Raw genomic sequence first — 22587 nt, 5'->3', positions numbered from 1 at the left:
TCATTCTTACAATAAAAGGAAGATTGAAATTCACAGATTATGAAAGTACATTTAATAAGTAATAACATTTCATAAATAATACGGAAAACCACATGCATATGTATAAATTTTTGTGTTTTTACTTTTTTCCAGCATTGATGCAATTATAAATTTAATTATAAGAATGTATGATTTATGTTCATAGAAGGACTCATAAATCTATCTAATTTACAGCTATCAAATATTAAAATGACTTGTACATGATTAATATTTATTTTTATGGCCATTATCACTACACATTATCGTCACCATTATTTGTATAAAATATAATATTTGTGTTGGAGTCTTCTTCAACAATTTTTTACAGAATAGTCGCAGTTTAAGTATTACGAAGTATTCTCGTTAATCGTTAAATATAATTGTTTAGATACCAGCATAAATTTATGGGACATTGATTTATTATGTTTGATCTATAATATTTCCGAAATATAATAATATATTCGAAACAAAGTCCATGAGAAAAAAAGCCTGAGTATAAACGAGAACACTGCTCTTCACATTTCTTTGATATATCGTAATGTATGATTTTTTGTTTTAACTCTTTTTTTTAATAATATAAAAAATGTACATTTTTAACTGTATATCGTAGAACTTATAAAGATAATCGTTGCATCGTAAAGATATCCCATGAAGCCTAACGATTAAAGAAATTTTCCAAGTAAACTGTACATAGTCTTAAGGAAGGACAAAAATAAGATTACAGAATAATTGTAACTATTGTTCACAGATAAGATGTACTTCTCTCGGTCGTGTTACGAAACTTTTTGATGCGTTGAATGCGAACAGGAAAACATCTTAACATTTGAGAAATTTTGAGTTATATAAACTTTTTATATTATCCTTTAAATATAACTCTAACTATGCGTACAAAAAAAAAGAGGGATATCTTCTATTGGTGATAAGATCTGTCCGATGGATCGAGTTCCATATTCAGACACGATCTCTGTTTCATATCAATTATTAGTATATTGTAATAAAGCGATATATTAAAAAAAAAACATGTCCAAAATATTTGTCTGTACTTTAAAAGGTACCATCAAAAAACACACGTTACTTTTTTTTTGTCATCTAATAAATCAATCCTATTTTTTACTTTAAATTGATGAGTCGATTCGCGTGGATTTTTTTTCTGTTTTTTTTCCTTTTTTGTCTTTTCTTTTTTTTTTTTTTTTAATATCAAAAATAAAAACGCAAAGTTCCTCTCGCAATAGCAAAAATGTGCCTAGCCGATGCAGTACAGATATATATCTCTTAAGTATTTAAGATAAGGTGTTGTGCGAATAATCGAGTTCCTTGTACACTTTCTTAGCTTTTATCTTTTATCATGCATCAATCGTTTCTCTACGATCAGAATCGACTCTTCAATCTTAATGTTCTTGCCAAGAAAACATTAATCATCAGTAATTAATAATGAGATCTTCAAATGGTAGGACGTATATTATGTGTATAATATTGTTAAAAATCGCACGATTGAAAATGAAGTACGAAGAAAAATCTTACAGTTAGTTACTTTCTGTCAATGTAAATTTGAGTTATTAAAATTGAAAGATATATATATGTATACATACACACACACACACACACACACAATATTATTAAACACTATACATATACACTCGCGCTCTTTCATACACAAAGTCATATACACGCGTATATGTATAAGGAATTATATCACAGATTATTGTACGTAAAAATAATTACGAAATAAATGATTTTGCACATGGTATGACTTTCTTAAAAGGTAATACATAGTAATGACTTTAATACTTGATGATAATAGTTATTCTATCCCTCCTTGTTATAATGATAACAAGAGAATTAATTCAATCATTTATATAATTTTCTTTAGTATCTCATCAAAAAGCACTGATCATTCTTTTTTTTTATTGACTTTTTGTAATCTTTAACTCAAATTTAAATATTTATTGTCAGTCCAATTATTAAGTAACGTATCTAGATTTTTCTTCAATTCCGTAAAAGTCGGTCTGCTTTGAGGTCTAAGATGCCAACAAGAATACATTATATTGTATCTGGACAAAAAATTAAAGCACAATGGTAATAATCTAACTAAACATTAGATAAAAACATAACATTTCATATAAACTCACAAATTTTCTCCACAATTTGAAGGTTTTTCCATTCTATATCCTGTTTTTAAAAGCTTCAAGATATTATTCGTAGGTACATCAGGATATGGAGTACAACCTAATGTGACTATTTCCCACAACAAAATACCGAAAGACCATCTGCAAATATGCATGTATACTTATTACTTTGCTATTGATAATGATATATTTTAAAAGTAAATACAGTATTCGAATTATTACTAACTTTAGCATTTTTTTTTTCGTAAGTGATTAATATTTTAACGGAAATAAAAAGGAAGAAAGTTGTATTATTTTCCTCATAGAAAATAAATAAATAATTTATTTTTTTTTTTTACTATAATTAGTATTAGAAAAAAATAAAACAGAAAAAACATACTATTTTCTATGAGAAAAAGTAATTATTCGATAAATTTAAAGAATTACACATCACTATGAGTTGTGTATATTTGATGCGTCAAAGCCTCGATCGCCATCCACTTTAATGGCAATTTACCACTTCCTTCTTTCTTGTAAACATTTTCTTGATAAATATCACGACTAAGACCAAAATCTGAAATCTTGACAATATTGTCAGAGCATACCAATATATTTCGTGCAGCCAAATCACGATGCACTATTCGATTGGTAGACAAAAATTCCTACAGATAATGATTTATTATGTTTTGTGAAATAAATAAAAAAAAATTGTTAATGTATAGATAATTAAAATATTGATATTACCATTCCATTAGCGATTTGCCTTGCAAAATTTAGTAAATCGATCGCGGTTACGTATTCTGTAATCAAATAATTATTTTATTCTGTAATTAAATGTTTATTTTTATTGTTTACTTTTCAAAATAATAATTACATATTAATTCGACTTACCTTGTTGAATATCATATAAACGATTTTCAACAATTCGGTTACCTTGATCATTTTCATAATTATGAAAACATTGTTCAAATGTAAATTGCGATTTATGATCGAAAACACCATTCATCGTATTTTTCCATATCTGAAACAACGTGAAAACAAAAAAGAAGAATGTTTACTTAATTATCAGTAACTGATCTTCATATTTACGTACTCTAAAAGAACGAAGAAAGTGTTTGAAGTCTCAACCTTTCTCAAATACGTTTGTAGGTCACCGTTGCAGCAATATTCCACGATCAGCAATGGTTTGTTATATATTGTACAATATCCAATCAATGAAACTATATTTGGATGTTTACCAGCTGATTTCATAATCTGAATTTCTTGATAAAAGTTATTTATATCATCCACAGTTGGATTATCTTTGTAACGAATAAGTAATGTTTCATTAGATACTTAGAATAAAATATACAAATATATTTGCTAGGTTTATTTAGATAATGTTAATACCTTTAAGCCCTTTAACTGCCACGTTAATAACAATACCGAAATCATCTTGAAGCGTTCCAAGTCTGACGATCCCATAAGCACCAATTCCAAGAATATTTCTTAATTTTAATTTTTTCGGAGATAATTCAAATTTATCCAATGGCAAAGTAACTTTTTCATCTTTAGACACATTCTTATCTTCTTGCAATAATTTAAGTGTATTCATAGGAAATTCTTTTTGATTCAAAACCTACATTCATAATACAGAAAATAAGGTATAAAGTTCGTTTTATTTTTTTATTTAATTTGATATGTGATTTTTAAAGGATTACCCGAAAATTCGTATATTGTATACAACATAGTTTTTCTCTTCGTTTACACAGGTACATGCAAATTATCATCAATATCAAGACCGTCATTAAAATCGCTAACGATATCATGATTTTTTGATAAAGACTGTATTCATTTACTAATTGAGGAAAGGAAAAAAATTTAACGAATTAAGAATCAATTGATAATAAATGAAGTAATATTTTGTTGATATATGAAAATTCATTCTATTTACCTATCGGTACACTACAATCATTTATCTTCCAAGATATCGGACTAGAACCACCGACGGAATCAGCGATAATACTAACTTGATATTGTTGCTCCAATTTGATATTTAAAAAATGAGCCTCAGTTGCATTCTATATAATAACAAATTTCACAAATTTTTAAATAGTACTGTAACGATCTAGAGAGAAATAGAAATTGATCGTAATACGAACCCCAGGTATCGTTAGAAGTATTTTATTTTCTCGAAACGTTTCCAATTGAATCGTATAATTATCCGGTTCTTTGCTAGGTTTATCCCAATTAACGGTAACATCGTAAAGACCATCATGTTTATAAATATCTATTACGCGTAGTCCTTCGACCTTCTGCGGAGCTGTGATAAAATATCGTAAAATAAATATATATATACATATATTTCTACGAAATATTGAAGATCACGTTCATGTTATAAATGATTTAACAATTTAGTGTGTACTAACGGCAAATCCTTAAATTATTATGTGTTTCCAAACAAGAAGGTGTGACAAATGTTAAGGTCGTTTGATCGCTAAATTTCTGATCGCCACCGTTCACAGAGGAAATATATATCGTTGTGTTCCGATCAAATTCTAAATTTTTAAGATGGAAACGAAAAGTCGGAGCCTGGAAGAACATCCCGAGTAAGTAATGAAAACTAATTAATTATTATCTAATTTTATTTGTTATAACGTTATAATATAGTTTTATTTTCTTTAAAATTACCTTTCGAATTACAAAATGTCTTAAATCATGTTCGTACTGCCAATATAAAATATTATAATCGCAACTCAAATCTGAAATATTACAAGTATTATACCATACACGTGTTTGCATATATACATATATAAGTAGATGTATTACGATATATTATATTTATGTTATTATATTAAAATTCGTAATAAAAAAACAAGTTATTTGCTTTTATGACGTAACATATACATTAGCATTACCATCCGCTGGCTCGAAACGAATGTCTGCAGAAAGTCGACATACATCGGTTTTATCTATTTCTATTTTCAACAAAGACACGTTCGAAACTTTCTTCGGTACATAATTAACTGAAATCAATCAGAATACATTTGTTTACGAAATTAAAATTGACGTGTCGTATATTTGAAAAGACTAATTTACTGTCGTAAGTTGAAAACCAATCTGATACTTCTGATCGAGATACACCATGTCGTATTAATCTACTCAAACGAAATCGATAAGATGTGTTTGCTATTAAATTAGAAAAGGAGGAGAATTTGCCATCGCTCTGAAAATAAGAAAGTTATTAACAGTCATAATTTTTTTCCCTTTTTCTTTTTTTTTTTTAATCAAAGTATTAATACATTTAATTACAATTTTTACTGTCTTCCAAATAAGATCCTTTGAACTTTGCTCGATAATATATGTTCCGGCATTATGCTTAATCATGATAGAATCCATTCCTCTACAGTTTAAACTGATGTTTGCATTCGCATCCTCGTTTATCTACGAAGAAATTCTCCGAAATTATAAAAAAAACGTTAAAATCCATGAATCATTTTTTCTGGCAAAGAAAAAATTGTTTAAAACAATATAATGCGAATAATAACAATAATCTTTTTACATAACATTTTTATTTCAATTTTGAAACGGAATTAAGACGATAAAAAAAAAGAAGAAATTAACTTGACTATGTTTTGAAACAGCCGATTGAATTATTACATAATACATTATATTTCATCGAAAGCAAAGTATTTCGCAATTTTCCTTTAAAATAGTGTACTTCTTGAATACTTATTATGGATCATGAGCCCATTAATTCTTTTTGTTTTCATTCTTATATCTGTCGGAAATAATAAGTATAAAAACTAAAAGTTACAATGTCGATCTTTCTATATTTTCAAGATATAAACCTGATATCAAATATACAGGATTTATCAAAACTATGCAGCAAAACTTTAGAAATGGATTGCTTTTTTGTAGAGAAGAAAAAATAAGTTCTATCATTATTGGATCCAAAAATGCTTCATTTCTAAGTCATAAAACTTTCAAGTATGATCTCAATCCATTATACGTTCAGTTTATTTACTAGAATTATGATATATTCTATTAACATTTCCTTATGGAATTAAATTTTCGACATTTCCACTTAATCCTCCTTAAATTTCCCATAAGTTCGTCGTTCTCGTACAAAGAATCCATTTCTAAAGTTTTACCATGTAGTTTTATTACATCTTGTATATTATGCGCGTGCATGTGTGTGTGTGTGTGTGTGTGTGTGTGTGTGTGTGTGTGTCAGTTGTCATAATTTAATATCTTTAATATCTCATTAATAATAATATCTTTTTTTCTGGCTCATTTTAAAAAAAATTTACAAAGAAAAAACGTACCTTATGACGACAGGCACTTTCACACGATTTCTGAAAAATAAAAGGACTCAGTTATTGATTAATACGAAATGATAATAATAAATAAAATTAACATTGAGGAATGGGAGAACAAAAAACATGAGAATAAGTATATATAAATATACATACGAAATGAAAAACTATGAACGCGGTAATTTTTCATTGGTGCCTATGACACGTTTCAAGATAACGATTTCAATGACGAAAGACATCTGAAAAAAGCATGAAACGCAATTTCTTTCACATAACTTTGTTTTTTATCATACCCTTTAATATATTTTTAACAGATTTTACATTATGCAAGAGAGAGAGAAAGAGAGACAAAAAAGAGAGAGAAAAAGAGAGAGAGAGAGATCGAACCTGTGCAAGAATATCGATGAATTTCACAGCTCGAATTCAATTCTCTTCTCTTCATCGTTCCCCTTCTATATCCACATCGTTGTATGTATATAAAATATGCATTGACGTCGAAAAGGCCGTTGCATTAATGGATAGAATATTTTGTACGAAAGATATCTCGTCCGAGACGGTAAAATTTGCAATTTTCAAAGGAAGAGAAAAAGAACATATAAAATCACATCTGTTACAATGTATTATTATTAAGGGATATTGTTTTTATGGAAAACGAAAGATCGCAATGATTATCAAATCTTTAATCCTTTTTTAATTAAGACGTTGGAAAGGTTCCTCGTAACATAGTGTATCTTTTTCTTTTAAATTTCGATGACTTGACGAAATTCATAATAATTTCAAAGAAACTTTCATACTACTATTTTGAAATATCATATAAATCATTCTCGATACGCAATAATGATAGATGCATCCTTCAAAATGATTATTTTTTTTTTATAGAAATTCAAGCAAATTCGATCTTTAAAATTCTCTCTTCGATATTTTAATATGAAAAAAAAAATTATTGATATAATTGCGAAACAGAAAGTTTAGATTATAATTTTTCTCGTAACAAAATTATGATCGACATATCCTCAATTCATACAAATTGATAACGTATGATTACGTTAGATAATTGTTATAATAAAAGATACATAATTTTTGTTTTCGCATTAATACAAACAAACTTATCAGATTTTTTGATTTATTGAATGAAAATTATTGATGATTCGTTCAAATAAAAAAAACAAAATAGTTTAATGTTTGAACCTAGAAAATCTAATACATTATGCAAATAAATGCAACGTGTATATATATGTTTCTTAATACAATTTATAAAATGCGCATATGCTCAATATTTACAATCTGCTTAAATTCAATGTGTACTTGATAACAGCCAAGTCGCGTGGCGAAACAATCGGCAAATAAACAACTCTAACTAACACAAAAAAATGATTGTTCAGTTTTAATAGTAATTTTGTTCAATTTACAATAATGTGTGAAATTAATGCAAATATGTAATTTATCTTTATAATTTTTCTTCGTCAACAACCGATTCTATCGTTTCTATGATCTACATATATAATTTATCTGTTTTACAGCTTAATAAATAATAGAATACAAATTTTCAAAGATTAGTCAAAACGTTATGTTGACGCAGGTGTTGAAGTGCAAAGCATGCGAGGCATACATTTTTCTTTTTTTTTTTCTTTTCGTATCTTTGAAAAAAAAGGTACGCAATGATACGAAGAACGAATGAAAGGCGATCGTTCAGTATCTATGAAACAATTTCTTTAAAGTCTCTCAATGAATCCAAGAATGTCCTTTAATTTGATATCGAAAAGTATTTTACAATGAAATCGTCAAAGAAATTATCCAAAAAATTTGCATTTTGTTTTTTTTATCTCTATATTTCATAGACTTACGTTCGAACAAAGTGCCAAACAATCGTCAACTTGAAAGGCATTCACGAAGGGCGATGATCGATGATGGTATGTCAGTGAAGTCGTCAATAAAAGAATCGAAAGAAAAATGTAATTATTTATCATCGTCATCAATATGTCGTCGTTTTAATTAATAATTTAAAAAGTATATAAACTTGCACTTGTATTTCCATGCGATTAGCATGACGCACGTGTCGCAAAAATAACGTGTTAAAAAAAGAAGAAAAGAAAAAAGAAAAATAAAAACAAAAAGAAAAAGATCAATGCGTGATTTATCAAATTTACTAATCTATACTTTTAAATTATCTATATTTTCACATTTAATGATAAACGTTCGTAGACCGCCTTTCGTATATCTCCTTTAACGCGTGAATGGTTACAAACTAAAATGTATTCGCGTATTTCATGCAAATTAAGAACGCGATTCCCCCTTTAAAGAAGCGCGAGTAATGTTTTATTCGAACGTATTTAAAGTTGTATCCCCTACTACACACGATTCGCTTTCGTAATATTGCTTTAAACTCGTATTTATGGCTTCCAATAAGTGAAAATCAAATGAAGGTTATTTTTCTTTCATCACTTTGATGTGCCACCCTTGTTTTTGTGCTCTTGATTCATTCTTGCTTATATCATCATTGTCGGCTTTGTTATACCGTTGTCTTTGTTTGTCAAAAGAATATAAAATCAAAATATTTCCAAAACATTAAAAAATTTTAATATATTTTTAGAGGATCAGAAATAGACGAATGGAAAATAAGCTTAGTAATGATTATGTTGGATAAAATATTTATGAATATCTTCTATCTTATACATATATCAGTATACTTCTCAATTTGTTGCCTTTAACATCATTATTATGCATGTCGATTTCATATTTAACTTAAACTAAGATTTAGTTTTAGAATATAAGCTATGAGAATTATACATAAAGTAAATGCTAATGGATAAGTAAATTCTTTTACTAGTACATTTATCTTTAATAAAAAAGAATATTATATGATAAATATATTCACAGTGTTAAACTCATAAATAAATATATGAAATATATAAATAATGAAAAATGTTGAAGTTAAACTTTTTTACTTTGAAAGAACTGTATGTTCCGTAACAGACTAGTATTCGCAGTCGAAGATCAATAAAAGTAACTAATGCTGTCACAGGGAAGGAATAGTATAAGAATAAAATTTATTCAATGTTATATTATATTATTAAAACGATTTACATCGTATAGCATGCAATAGCTGGACTGCATAATCTGCGATTAACCTATATACTGTTATATTATTTATTGAAACGATATGTTCATTCATTTTGAATAATTCGCATTTATGTAATGAAACAGAAATACTAGACAAAATAACATGATCCCAAGCATATTACAGAAAACAGTAAGTTGTACGTCAGTGATCATCTGAAAGAAACAAATACTCGGTAAAACGAATTTACTGTATCAAAAAATATGTGTAATGCCTATCGTATTTGTAATATAATTTTATATTTAAGTCAAATAATATGTAATATTTAAGTACCTTGAATATTTTGTGATATTATTTTCAATTTGTCTAACTTCTTTTCTATAATTTTTTCTGACAACCTACTAAAATATACACGTAATAACGAAGACAATATGACAATCTTCACAGGTCTCTTATGATGTACTCTGTGAGTGGTAGTTCGTTTATAACTTATTTATATACTCAGAGATGATTGGTCAAGAATGAAGAACGATGATTGGTCCATTGCGCTCATTATTATGTTATGTTCAAATTAGATGGGTTTATGAACGCGATTGCCTACCTTGGCGTCACTCGCACGAACTATTCAATTTAAATTTTGTAACGGAAAAGTTAGTGTCATCAAACGCGCGTATGTGATTACAGAAAGGAGGTATTACCAAAATCTGAAACAATTTATAAATATAGAAGATTCTATCAAAGAGAAGGTATACGATTATCAAATATCAGAAAGATGAATGAGACGCGCACTGGAAAAAAGGATAAAAATCAACATATACAAGTGTTTGTACGAGTCAGGTGCGCGAAAAAAATATACTATTTTATAGATTAAAACAATTTGTATTTGTATTGTAAAAATTTGCTTTTTATCGTGTATAATAATTTCTTTTTTTTTACCAGACCGATAAATAATGCAGAACGACTTGGAAAATCAGTGTCAGTGGTGGAAGTACCATCGAATAAAGATGTAATAATACGTGAAAGACCGCAAGATAAACTTTCAAAAAAGTTCACATTTGATAAAGTATTTGGTCCATTATCGAAGCAGGTATGCATATTGTTTTATAATTTATATGTGTTTTTTTAAATATTTTGTCATTACAATTGACTTAGTTTAGTTTATATCATATATATTAGATTGATGTATACAAAGCTGTTGTTAGTCCTCTATTGGAAGAAGTTTTGGCTGGATATAATTGTACAGTGTTTGCATATGGACAAACTGGTACAGGAAAAACTTTTACTATGGAAGGCGTCAGCAATGATCCAGCTTTACATTGGCAAAGTGTAATTTATTTAAATATTCAACATAAATTAGTTTTAATAATATATTTATAAATTAATTCATATGTTGTTTAGGACACAACTGCTGGAATTATACCGCGTACCTTAAGTCATTTGTTTGACGAACTACGATTATTAGAAGCTCAGGAATACACAGTACGAATCAGTTTTCTAGAACTCTATAATGAAGAATTATTTGATCTTCTATCACCCAATGATGATGCTTCAAAAATAAGGTAATCCTAATATGCTTTAATTTATAAATTTATGAATATTTTTAAATTACATATTAAATTACATTTAAATAACATTACATTATTAGATTATATGAAGATACATCAAGAAAAGGTGCTGTTATCATTCATGGTTTAGAAGAAGTAACTGTACATAACAAAAGTGAAGTTTATAAGATCCTCGAAAAAGGATCAGAAAAGAGACAAACAGCAGTAACATTGATGAATGCTCAGTCAAGGTTAATAATATAATATCATGCATTGTTATAATAATTACGTTTTACAAAATTTATGGTCTCAAAAAACTCTATTCTATATAATTTTTCATATTAATAATCTTCATGATTATTTTAGTCGATCACATACAGTTTTTTCAATCACTGTACATATCAAAGAGAACACTGTTGATGGAGAAGAGCTCTTGAAAACTGGGAAACTAAATTTAGTAGACTTAGCAGGAAGTGAAAATGTAGGTAGATCTGGTGCAGTTGATAGAAGAGCAAGAGAAGCTGGTAATATTAATCAATCTTTATTGACTCTTGGACGGGTTATAACAGCATTAGTAGAAAGAGCACCACATATACCATATAGGTATATATGATAAAAAATTGTATGTTATGTTATTACATTTATAAAATGTTTTTCTATACAATTAATATTTTTAATACATATAGAGAATCTAAGTTAACGAGACTTCTTCAAGAATCACTGGGTGGACGTACAAAGACGTCTATAATTGCGACGATATCTCCTGCTAGCATAAATCTGGAAGAAACTTTATCAACATTAGACTATGCACATAGAGCAAAAAATATTACTAATCGACCAGAAATTAATCAAAAGCTTTCTAAGAAAGCATTACTTAAAGAATATACAGAGGAAATTGAAAGATTAAGAAGAGATTTATTAGCAACACGTGAAAGAAATGGTGTTTACCTTGCACAGGAAAATTATAATGAAATGCAAAGTTTAATAGATTATCAAGGTAGAGAGATAGAAGAAAAAATAAATCATATTAAAGCACTCGAAGAAACAATGCAAAATAAAGAAGTAAGATTTTTTTTAGCTACTTTATAAATGCATTATAATATTTTTTTATATATTTTTTGTTTTCTTTTTTTTTTTTTTTTTCTTTTTTTTTCTTTTTTGATTACAGAAATTATTCAATGACTTGCAAGTAGAACATTATGTACAGACAAATAAGTTGCAAGAAGTGGAAAATAATTTAGCAAGTACAACTAATGTATTAAAATCAACTAAAAATCACTTGAAAATGACTAGGCAAGAAAGGGATGAACAAAAATATCTTGTAGAAAATCATGTATCAACTGAAAAAATATTATTATCCCAAGCAAAGACACTTTTGAATGTTGCAGATACAGCAAGTACAGATACTTATAAATTACATGATAAAATCGGTCGCAAAACGTAAGTAAATAATCGATGTTTATTTTTCTTTTTATAATAATTATTTGACGAAATTACATTTGTTTTATATATGTATAGGAAAGTAGAGGAAGAAAATGAAAATCTTAGTCAACAGTTCCAAAATAATATTAAAAATCGTTTCCAAGATATTGAAAATGATCTTTCTGTTTATACACATGAATTGGTACAATTTTGCATGTCTCTGAAAACTCAAATTGGTAAAAGAAAGATTCTTGTTTATCAAAAGTATATTGCAGTGTAAAAAATGTATATGCTTATGTAAAATTTATATATGTTTAGAAACAGTTACCAGTGAAGGATTAACAGCAGCCAAACTTACTACTAAGAAATTAGCAGAGGACATAGATAGTTCTGTAAGTTATTTAATTGCATTTTCAGTATATTCAATAAAATAATCATTAATGATATATTTTCAGTATACTGTTTATGAAGAATGGTTAAAAAAAGAAATTGAAGTTGTTTCCAATGTAACTGAAGATGAGCGTAATCGATTAGACGAATTTTCTAGAAAATTAGTATCTAGAATTGAAAGCTTGGTAAAAACAAAAATAGCGGAAAATTTAAACGTTTTAAATGAAAGTGTTTCACAAAAACTTCAACATTTAGCAACACTAGCAAAAACATCTATAAACGAAATGTGTAATTATCAACTTACAGAATGTAATCAGTTATGCAAGAACATAGAAGAGATAGAACAAACTGTTCAAAATGTACTTCATAATCAAGGTCAAACTATACAAGAAAATCAACAATTTGCAAAGGTATAAAAACTTAAAGACATATGTATCATATTTTTTAGACATACAAATTATAAATATAAAATTTTTTTAGATGTTCGAAGATGTATATCTTCAATTCAATAATCTTCGCAAAAACGAAAACCAAAGACATATCGCGGTTTCTGATATGTTAAATCATGTAAATAAAACATGCGATAATATTAGTAATAAAATTAAAGATGACTACAAGTTGAGTGTAGATAAGAAACAAAGTTTACAAGACAAGTTAGAAAATGACTTTACGATTATCGAAAATGATGTTGCCATGAGTACAAAAGAGGTAATATTGTTTTCATAATGCGATTTTATTGAGAAAATATGTTAAATAAGAATGAGATACGATATTCATTTATTATAGAATAGGATATTGGCAGACCAAATTTTGGAGCAAAGTGTTACTCTAACAGAAGAAATACAAACAGAATTATCGGCAAGATCGAATGCGTTAGAAAAATATAAAAATGTTTCGGAAGATCATGCTAAAGCGTTGAAACATAAAACAGAGAATGATAGAATCGCTTTTTCTACCTTAATGAATGTAAGTTCAATTATTAAAATAATGGAAATTATATAATTTCTTGTTTATATTTTTATAAAGTCATACTATATATAATTTGTTCTTTTTTATTTTTAATAGAATATCAACGAAATTACAGAAACTACATATGCTAATACACAAGTTGGAAATAAGTTAGAAAGTCGAAGTACAGAATCAATAGAATGCAATAATAGAATAATTGCACAAGTGCATACGACAGAGCATGAAATTGAAAAATTCCTGATTGAAGACTTACGACATGACGTAGCGACAGGTTTTTACTTTCTTTCCACATAATATCTTATATAAAAATATCAGATTTTATTAAATTACTTTTTACTATTATTTATTTCCATCGTTTAGGTTTAACACCTGCAAGAAAAGAATTTCAATACCCTCGTCATCTGACTGCAACTTCTCCGCATGAACGTATTCTTCAAAGATTTAGGGAAATTAGAAAAAATATAAATACTTCGGAAAGTGATGTAAGTTGTTACTTTTAATACATAATCATCTGTATAATTTTGACTGATTTAATTTAATCATAATAATATATGTATATATATAAAAAAAGACGTAATATTAATTTTAATATTATATAAGACGTAATATTATTATAGGAAGACACGATTCTAAACCAATCATCCGAAAATGAAACGATCATTTCATCGCCTCTTTTTGAAAACACAGTGATTAGTGCGTCAACACCAATTTTTAATATAAACGGAGAATTACCAGATAAAAGTAATACGGTTAAATACAATATTGTCAGAGCTGCTTCGGCGTCAGATATTTCCTTAATTCCAAGACCAACTCTTGAAACTAGTATTCAATCCGAACCTGATTTATGTATAAAGGTAAGTATTTATTAAATTTAGAATAAACGATTGAAATAATTTTTTCTATATTAATTATATAATATCGTGTATACATATTTTACAGAACCATGATAAAGAAAACGACAAAGATGAATTTTTAAAACCAGACATGATGAAAAGCAAACGATTATCAAAAACAAGGTGTTCGAATCGAAAAGTGCTTGGATCATATAACTGATAATACATTTACACATACATTATACATATAGTAAAATAAAACTTTAGAGAGATATTTAAAAAAAAAAAAGAGTATCACGTAATCATACAATTATTCTTTTTATCTTTTTTTTACATATGAATATATATATATATATTGTACTTCATCAGAATTGATCATATAATCCTACTTGAGCAAATGTATTGTTTTTGAATGTTTCATGTTTTTTCATTATATTAATACAATAAATATTGTACATATAAATGTATGTGCACAGGTGGAATGATGCTAATAAGTTAATAAATTAACATACACGCGAAAAGGTACTGTATTATTGCTAAATATAAGATTAGTACCTGACAGACTCTCTGTAAGATATCTAATAACACTGAAACATTATTCATTTCATGCATTTACAAGGTGATAAATAATAATTGTAAATTTTTTAGATTCTGTCAAGTTTAATGAATGAATTATTTTCAACAAAATGAAAGAAGTGCACTGTTTTACCGTGTACTTTTTATTTTTATATTTTCTTATAAAAAACGATAATATATATTATTAACGTGACAAATTTATTAAAATCAAACAAGGTGATATATATATATCACCTTGTTTGATATATATATATATATATATATATATATATATATATATATAAAATAAAAAAATGTATTCAGAAAAAGGCCTCTGTTAACATGTAAATTTGGAATTAATTCGAATTTCAATATTCATTATTGATATTACGAAATCGTACTTGTACACATATCAAATTTAAAATTGCTTAACGACTAACTTTAATATGGGCATTTACAAATTCTTCCTCCTCCCTCCCTCTCTATTAAATAAATCAATATAAATTTCTTAATGATAAAATTTAGGAAGATATCTTAGAGAATTAAAGCAATAATTTACAAAGCACAGTTTTACAAAACTTTACTGTAGAAATAAAGAATATCTGAATATCAACGAGAATTTATATTCAGAGCTTATTCCATGATGTAATAATAAGCGTAAATGGCTAGTTTACATTAAGTAATTGGAATATTTGTCAAAAGCAACAGATAACATTAATAATAGATAGTATCTCTAAAGAAATTGTATATAAAGGTATATATATATATAAAAGAAACTGATATATAATTTTATATTACCGACAATTTTTACTATAAATAAATAACTTGTACATTATAGTTCTATTCTTATTCTTTCTTTTCTTCTTTCTTTTTTTGTTTTCTAATACATAGAAGATAAATTTAAATTATTATCCGCGTACACATGAGTGCACAGAAAAGAAATTTATTTTGGACCCTTTGACATTAGAAAAATATTGTTTTTCTTATTGTCACAAGTGCGCAAAAATGGAGCACACGTTTGTCTAAAAAAAAAAAAAAATGGGACTTTTTTTATCGAGCCTCTTGTTTACTTATTATTCAAAAATCCCAGAGTTGCACGCATAACAAAAAAATTAGCTTAGCATTTTATAAAATATAATTTTTTGGCACAGGCATTCAATGCTTCCGATGACGACTGTAAACAATTTATTCGTCATCCTCGTTACGCGTGCACTACGTCGTTAAACATATTACAACGCAATGCGCACCAAAGTGTATTAACGTTTTATTAATAATAAATAAACGTTTCAGTTCTTTCGGACTCTTTCAGTAGCATGTATAAGACAATTAAAGATTATTCACCGATATGATTTGATTTATCCAACCGATAAAGGCGGATACTTTAACATAAACACCAGGAACATCCAACCTTCCACAGCCAAAGCCCCACGATACTAAACCTGCTAATTCGTAAAAGCCATCATCCTGACAAACCAATGGACCTCCTCCATCACCCTATGATGTTCGACGATATTAGATATTAAAAGATATATTGAATATATGAATATTATCGTTATATAAAAATATACATAGACACTGCTCAAAAGCAATTAGAGGAAATATTGCAGTCATTGACTCTATCAACAAGGTACATAATATCTGAGATTTAAATGTATATAATAAAACGATTAAAAATCAATTCACAGTTTCCCGGGTCACTTCTTTTTCTTCCATTCTATTTATTTGGACGCTTGCTATAAAATCAATTAAGTCACTAATTGTTTTGAACAGTGTATATATCTTGTTATAATAAATTTCATTTAATTAATTAATTAATTAATTGACTGTGTACATACCTGACACGCATCATTGCCCTGCTCTCCACCCGCACAAAAACTACTAGCTGGAAGTATAAAGATTTTTTCCGTCACAGCGTTTACTTTCCTTATACATTCGGCATCGCTAACAATCGGTATTTCTGCTTCACGTACTCGAAGAGGAATGGGACCAGCTGTACAACGAAGATACGATATTACAAAGATAAATAACTGGATGAATGTATATTATTGATGTTTACGTTTTTACCTTCACCCATGTATCCGTAGCCAGTAACTGTACACCGTTTACCAGCCGTATGACTAACACCTCTAGCAGGTAAACAAACAAGACAAACTCCATCTTTCAATTCCGCTTGGCCATATAATTTCAATAAAGCTATATCGTTATCTAAAGTTTGGCTGTTGTGATTGTGATGAATGTAAGTAGTAGCGACTCTTAACGTTTGCGCACCAGGACTACCATACTTGCGAGTTAAATCGTGATCTCCAACTCTCACGTAGATCGCGTCACCTGATCTTACGATACTGTAAATATAATTTGCTTCGATTATTTCCGAAGAAGATTCGAATGAAATTATATCGAGTTTGTCAATAAGTAATGTCAGTAAATATATTTGATACGTCGTTTATTTACATATAAAATTCTGACATTATTTATTAAACCAACGTAATGGAAGAAATGATATATGTAGAAATTTTTCAGCTTACTTTGTGACACAATGAGCTGCTGTCAATACCCATTGAGTACCGATAAGAGCTCCACCACAAAGATACTGATTAAGAGAATTAATAAGAGCAACCTGCCAACACCATTCATTGGCATCTGCATCTTCTCCTCCAACTACACGTGCAACTCTTTCGGAACTACGAGCTTGAATCGGGCCACGAGAAGTTCCTTTTACACCGCATACATATTTACTGTACACTGGACTCTTTGTAGTCGTCGATATCGTCATCGTTGTCGTTTCGTCTGCAAAAAAATATCCAAATTTTTGAAAGAACGTTTGAGAAAGAAAAAAAATTTGATATAAAAGATATGATTACTTACAAATTGTTGGAGTAAAGTCTGTCGTATGTGGTCTAGACGTAACGATATTGTTGTAAGTATCATTTCTGTTAGTCAAAATCGGTTCACTGCTATTTCCACCATGAAGTTCTCTGATTAATGATTTCGGGGCGCAACATTGATGTCCCTGTTTCTTGCACTTGAACAAATTCGTTAATTCTGCATTTCCTATAAACCCAATCAATGAAAGAAAATGTACATTCTTTTTTAATAAGAGATAATAATAAAGATGAAGTTTACTTACTGAAACAAGTGAAGGATAAGTAGGATACGATGCAAGAACCAGGACACTCCGGACGTGGATCAGGTGGTAAAGTTATGGTGGTTGTTGGTCTCGTCGTAGGTCTCGGTCGTGGTCTTGGAGTCTAATTTGGAAGAAGTCGGTCGATGAGTCTCCTTTTTGAAAAGATCGTTGTCTCTTTAACGCTCGGTTTACAGTACATCTTCCGAGATCTTTACTTGCCTCGACTCTTATCTTCCTTTGGGGAGGAGGGGTTTACCGTAAAAAAGAAATAGAATCACCTGCGGCGGACTTTTCGTGTTGTCACAGCAAATCGATCCAGATTGACAAGTGGATGTTTTAGCAATAATCACGTTTGGTCGTTCACAGAATGCTGCCATGATTGTCAGCAAGCAGAAACCAGGGCAAGGTGGCAGTTTAGGTTGAGGAGGCGAAGGCCTTGTAGTTGGACGGACGGTCGTCGTTGCTTCCTGAACACGGATCTTGTATAAAACTTGTCTCCCTTCAAAATCAAATAACAAAATAAAACTCTTATAAACTTATGTACCTCTTTTACAAGTAATTCGGTAATGCAACAAGATCTGTCTCCTGGACAATCTGCTTCTGTATCAATGTTGTCGCAAAAGAGAGCATATAGGCCGCTGGTACATTCGCCTTTACATGGTTTTCTCAAAGTAGGTTTTGGTCTTGTTTGCATCGTCGTCGTACTCGTTGTTGTCGTAATTGCCGTCGACGGTTGTTTAGTCGACGTCCATACCGTACTAGTTGTCGTCGTCGTAGCCATTGATGGATTCGTTGAGTGAATACCAGGTCTCGTACTCGTTTGAGAAGACATACCATTTTTGTTAGATATATTGTATCGACTTGCGTTTGTTCGATCGATCACCAATAATTCTGCTGGTGGAGAATCACCAAAAGCATCTCTCGTGACGCAACATTTGTGTCCCAACTTGCAGAGAGAGTCTATAGCGAGTATAGCATCACAATAATCGGCTATCCTTTCTGGCATACATATTCCCGAGCACGTTTTTCCTGTTAATGAATGATAATTGAGTGAGAAACGTTTCGAATTCCCTTTCTTCAAGGTGATATTTAAATAAACATTCGATTGAAGAAGAACATACCTTGAGATTTATCAGCTGGCTCATTTTGCTAAAAAAAGATTCAATTATTTGAACCATTAGGTAATTATGTTTGATTGAGTATCTTTGATATCAAAAAGAGTATCAGTAGACTCACTTTACTCGGTGTAGTAGAAACTGGTGTAGAGACAAGCGTAGTAGTCGTTTTCATCGTCGTCGTCGTCGTTGCTGCCGCCGTTGTCATCATCGTCGTCGTCGTCGTCGTCGTAGACGGAGTTGTAGTCGACAAAACTATAGGAGTAGTTGTTTGCTCGATGAAATTTTCATCGGAAGACGATGAAGAAGAAGAATTAACCGGCTCGATAATACAACATCGCATGCTACTCGTTGGACATTGAACATCTTCGAGTACTTCATCGCACATCAAGGTTGCAAGTGCATGGACGCAAACACCAGGACAATCCGCGCTCTTTGCCGTGCTGGTTATAGAATCCAAGAGACCTTTTAAAAAGAAAATCTTACTCGGAAAGGATACACAAAAAAATATAGGAACTATCCCGTGCTATCGTATCATGTGCTTCCCCTATCCTAAATTTAACATTAAAGATAACTGTATATCGGGTGCAGCTGTGTGAGCATCAAGAGCCGCTAAGAAATTCCTGCATAAGTAATTCTACGATCGGCTTACAAAGTGGTCAAGGATGACTGAACTTGATCTTGACATTAGATACCGCAGGGAGAAGTTAACGACCTGTTGGGAATTTATTTCTCAAAGTATTATATTTTATCGATTATCCTATAATTTACATCAAAATTTATTTTGTTAGGAATTCGATAGTTTACTTGGAAAATATATAAATATATATATTCTATGTATGTATGTATGCATGTATGTACATATGTAGGTAGGTAGGTAGATATGTATGTATATATATATATATATATATATATATATATATATATATATATATATCGAGAATGGAATGTCATACGTGTACTTTAATGGTATAAGTAAGAAGAGTGATTCGCGTGATCCGTTAAGCGATAGAAGCAACGAAGGAACTTCCGGTCAACTCGTAGAATTATGTTGTTTGTAGCGTGACCAGGAAAAGTTTACGTTTTTCTATTTCTTTAAATCTCCAAATACTATTATCATTGATTTCGCTTCCAGAAGAAAGACAAAAAATCAATTAAGAAAGTTAAGAAAAAAAATTAACAAAGATAATTCTCGAGGACGTTTAGTCGTACGTGATGAACGAAAACGGCAAGTAGTATCCGTGATATTTGCACGCAACGTATCGAGGAAAGCCAGTTGGTTTCACTTTGGCAGGCATAACGGCCCAAACAAACATAACGGTAGTTAACGAGCGCCTTGACTCGTCGCGTGTAGCCGAAGACGGCTTTTATACACGTGCCTCTCGCTTTATCTAACGTAATAGTTTTTCGAACTCGACTATGATACACGAATCTCCTCGAATATTGGTTTATTTCGAATAGGAGCATCATCATTATAATAGATACCTTCTTCTTGAATCCTCTAATCTCACACGCATCCCATCATTTTCTTTCATTCAACTTTGTTGAAACTCTACTTCTTTCTTGAATGAAAAAACAAAAAAAAAATAAAATAAAATAAAATAAAAAAAGAAAAAAAAAATAAAATAAATAAACCAGTGTGTAGTTTAAGAACCGTTATCAGTTATGAGGATATCGACTATGCGTTCATTTTATCGTTGATTATTTTTCGCTCCTAATGTGAGAACGGTAAATATGATACTTAGATAAATTCTTAGAAATTCATTGAGATTGTTTAATATTTGTTCTATTATTTATAATATATTCGTTATCATCGAAGAGGTGTCCACGTATACCACTTTTTCCATTTGGCAGGCAGTCTTCATACCCGCCAACGAATCGAACGTTATCCGCATAGCACGCTATACAGTTCCTAAGTGGGACAGTCGCATCCTTCCAGATTCTACCTATAAAAGCGTGCGCCGCATACGCGCGCGCGTATGCGAATTTCTATTTCTCGAAACCTCGACTTGTACGTATATATCTACAGACACTCTGTGCTCACTTTCTTTCTTTCTTTCTTTTTTTCTTTTTTTCTTTCTTTCTTTCTTTCTTTCTTCCTTTATTTCTTTCTTTATTTCATCGATCACCTTCAAGCGTTGTCACATCGTAGTATACACGTTATAAATACGTGCTGTTACCATGATCTTTGATGTAGGTATTCGTCATTAGAAAAAAGATTTCTACTTGTTCCGGATTTGTTACTAATCGCTTTCTTTTCCTGCTTGTAAAAATGAGATCGGATATGACATGTTCCGTGTGAGTGTAAGCGTACTCTTTGACGAGTATCTCTATCGAGAATCTAGAGAAGAAATAGAAGGAAGCAAGATGGAAAACGCATCAAACTTGAATTTACCTGATAAGAAGCTGCCGGCTAAAGAATCATCGTCTTGAGCATCAACCGATTTCCCGATGAGTATAACGAAAAGGACGATGCCCCTTAGGGCTGTTCTTAGTATCATCTTTGATCTTTCTTCTTCTTTCTTTTTCTATTATTATATCTCTTCTTCTTTTATTATATCTCTTTTTCTTTCTCTTATCGCTAAAGTATATCCTCTTCTTCTTATTCGACAAGAATGTAAAAAGATTTGTAAAAAAGAGAAATGTTTTTGAATACACTATCGTTAATGGATGTCATGTGCCCGTAAAACAACGGTTTTATCACGAATAATTCGATGATCAAGAATTATAACGCGGAGAGTATCATCCGTCGTTTTACCGTCCGTTCGACTAACTGACTGACTGACTGACTGACTGATTGGAGCGAAAGAAGAGCGATGCCCACTTGTGGGTCAGGGTGCGACTATCTCTCCTTCTTTCTCCTAATGCCGCCGTCTTTGGTACAGTACATGAGAAGGACGATGCCTCTGACCGACCTCAAGGAGAAGTATTCGGAAGAAGGAAAAGAGGGGATAAGGAAGCCTACGGAGAGAAGAAGGTCAAAGAAGAGTGAAGGAGAAGAGGAAGGAGATATGAAAAGAGACAGATAGAAAGAGAAAGAGAGAGAGAGAGAGAAAGACAGAGAGAGAGAGAGAGAGAGAGAGAGAGAGAGAGAGAGAGAGAGAGAGAGAGAGAAGTCGGAAGAGAAGGGTAGCTGACAGGGGGCGTCGGATG

General features: G+C 30.0%; 4 protein-coding genes across 12 annotated transcripts; 1 reads left to right on the top strand and 3 right to left on the bottom strand.

Moving 5' to 3' along the window:
• Window positions 1-95: 95 nt before the first annotated feature.
• On the bottom strand, window positions 96-8911 carry LOC118450941 (tyrosine-protein kinase receptor torso-like). 8 transcript variants are annotated; one of them, XM_035886967.2, is made up of 19 exons: window positions 8266-8353; window positions 6809-6873; window positions 6578-6660; window positions 6431-6460; window positions 5415-5559; window positions 5202-5328; window positions 5021-5128; window positions 4794-4864; window positions 4532-4694; window positions 4265-4425; window positions 4057-4183; window positions 3824-3960; window positions 3513-3741; window positions 3252-3424; window positions 3015-3144; window positions 2868-2923; window positions 2571-2785; window positions 2148-2285; window positions 96-2069 (listed from the first exon to the last, which is right to left on the bottom strand). In XM_035886967.2, exons 5-19 carry the CDS (start codon window positions 5499-5501, stop codon window positions 1943-1945), a joined length of 2049 nt encoding a protein of 682 aa, XP_035742860.2. In that variant the 5' UTR covers window positions 5502-5559; window positions 6431-6460; window positions 6578-6660; window positions 6809-6873; window positions 8266-8353; the 3' UTR covers window positions 96-1942. The 8 variants fall into 8 exon arrangements, 6 of the variants coding, with proteins under 6 accessions (XP_035742860.2, XP_035742857.2, XP_035742858.2 ...); XM_035886964.2 differs by having other exon boundaries at window positions 5415-5546; XM_035886965.2 differs by lacking the exon at window positions 6809-6873 and having other exon boundaries at window positions 5415-5546; window positions 8266-8366.
• LOC118450940 (kinesin-like protein Klp61F) lies at window positions 4571-15336 on the top strand. The gene is made up of 18 exons (XM_035886961.2): window positions 4571-4711; window positions 10164-10316; window positions 10419-10566; window positions 10656-10805; window positions 10878-11038; window positions 11125-11274; window positions 11390-11626; window positions 11710-12085; window positions 12192-12463; window positions 12542-12681; window positions 12764-12837; window positions 12901-13245; window positions 13316-13543; window positions 13622-13801; window positions 13901-14075; window positions 14165-14286; window positions 14422-14658; window positions 14744-15336. The coding sequence occupies exons 1-18, from the start codon at window positions 4674-4676 to the stop codon at window positions 14855-14857; spliced, it is 3300 nt and encodes a 1099-aa protein (XP_035742854.2). The 5' UTR covers window positions 4571-4673; the 3' UTR covers window positions 14858-15336.
• On the bottom strand, window positions 9468-9694 carry LOC118450944 (dolichyl-diphosphooligosaccharide--protein glycosyltransferase subunit 4-like). The gene has a single exon (XM_035886972.2). The coding sequence runs from the start codon at window positions 9692-9694 to the stop codon at window positions 9590-9592; it is 105 nt and encodes a 34-aa protein (XP_035742865.1). The 3' UTR covers window positions 9468-9589.
• Window positions 15337-15492: 156 nt separating the features above from the next.
• Window positions 15493-22394, bottom strand: mas (trypsin-like serine protease domain-containing protein masquerade). Of its 2 annotated transcripts, none has more exons than XM_035886947.2 (11): window positions 21830-22394; window positions 19556-19899; window positions 19441-19468; window positions 18864-19348; window positions 18598-18786; window positions 18320-18440; window positions 18058-18243; window positions 17718-17979; window positions 17257-17534; window positions 17028-17182; window positions 15493-16686 (listed from the first exon to the last, which is right to left on the bottom strand). In XM_035886947.2, exons 1-11 carry the CDS (start codon window positions 21933-21935, stop codon window positions 16519-16521), a joined length of 2322 nt encoding a protein of 773 aa, XP_035742840.2. In that variant the 5' UTR covers window positions 21936-22394; the 3' UTR covers window positions 15493-16518. The 2 variants fall into 2 exon arrangements, with proteins under 2 accessions (XP_035742840.2, XP_085515549.1); XM_085659423.1 differs by lacking the exon at window positions 21830-22394 and adding an exon at window positions 20920-20992 and having other exon boundaries at window positions 15494-16686.
• Between the last annotated feature and the right edge of the window lie 193 nt (window positions 22395-22587).

This window comes from Vespa mandarinia, chromosome 1 (assembly GCF_050613455.1).
Source record: "Vespa mandarinia isolate Hongniang chromosome 1, ASM5061345v1, whole genome shotgun sequence".
In the NCBI taxonomy this organism is placed as follows: Eukaryota; Metazoa; Arthropoda; class Insecta; order Hymenoptera; family Vespidae; genus Vespa; species Vespa mandarinia.
This window is presented reverse-complemented; position numbering and strand designations above follow the sequence as displayed.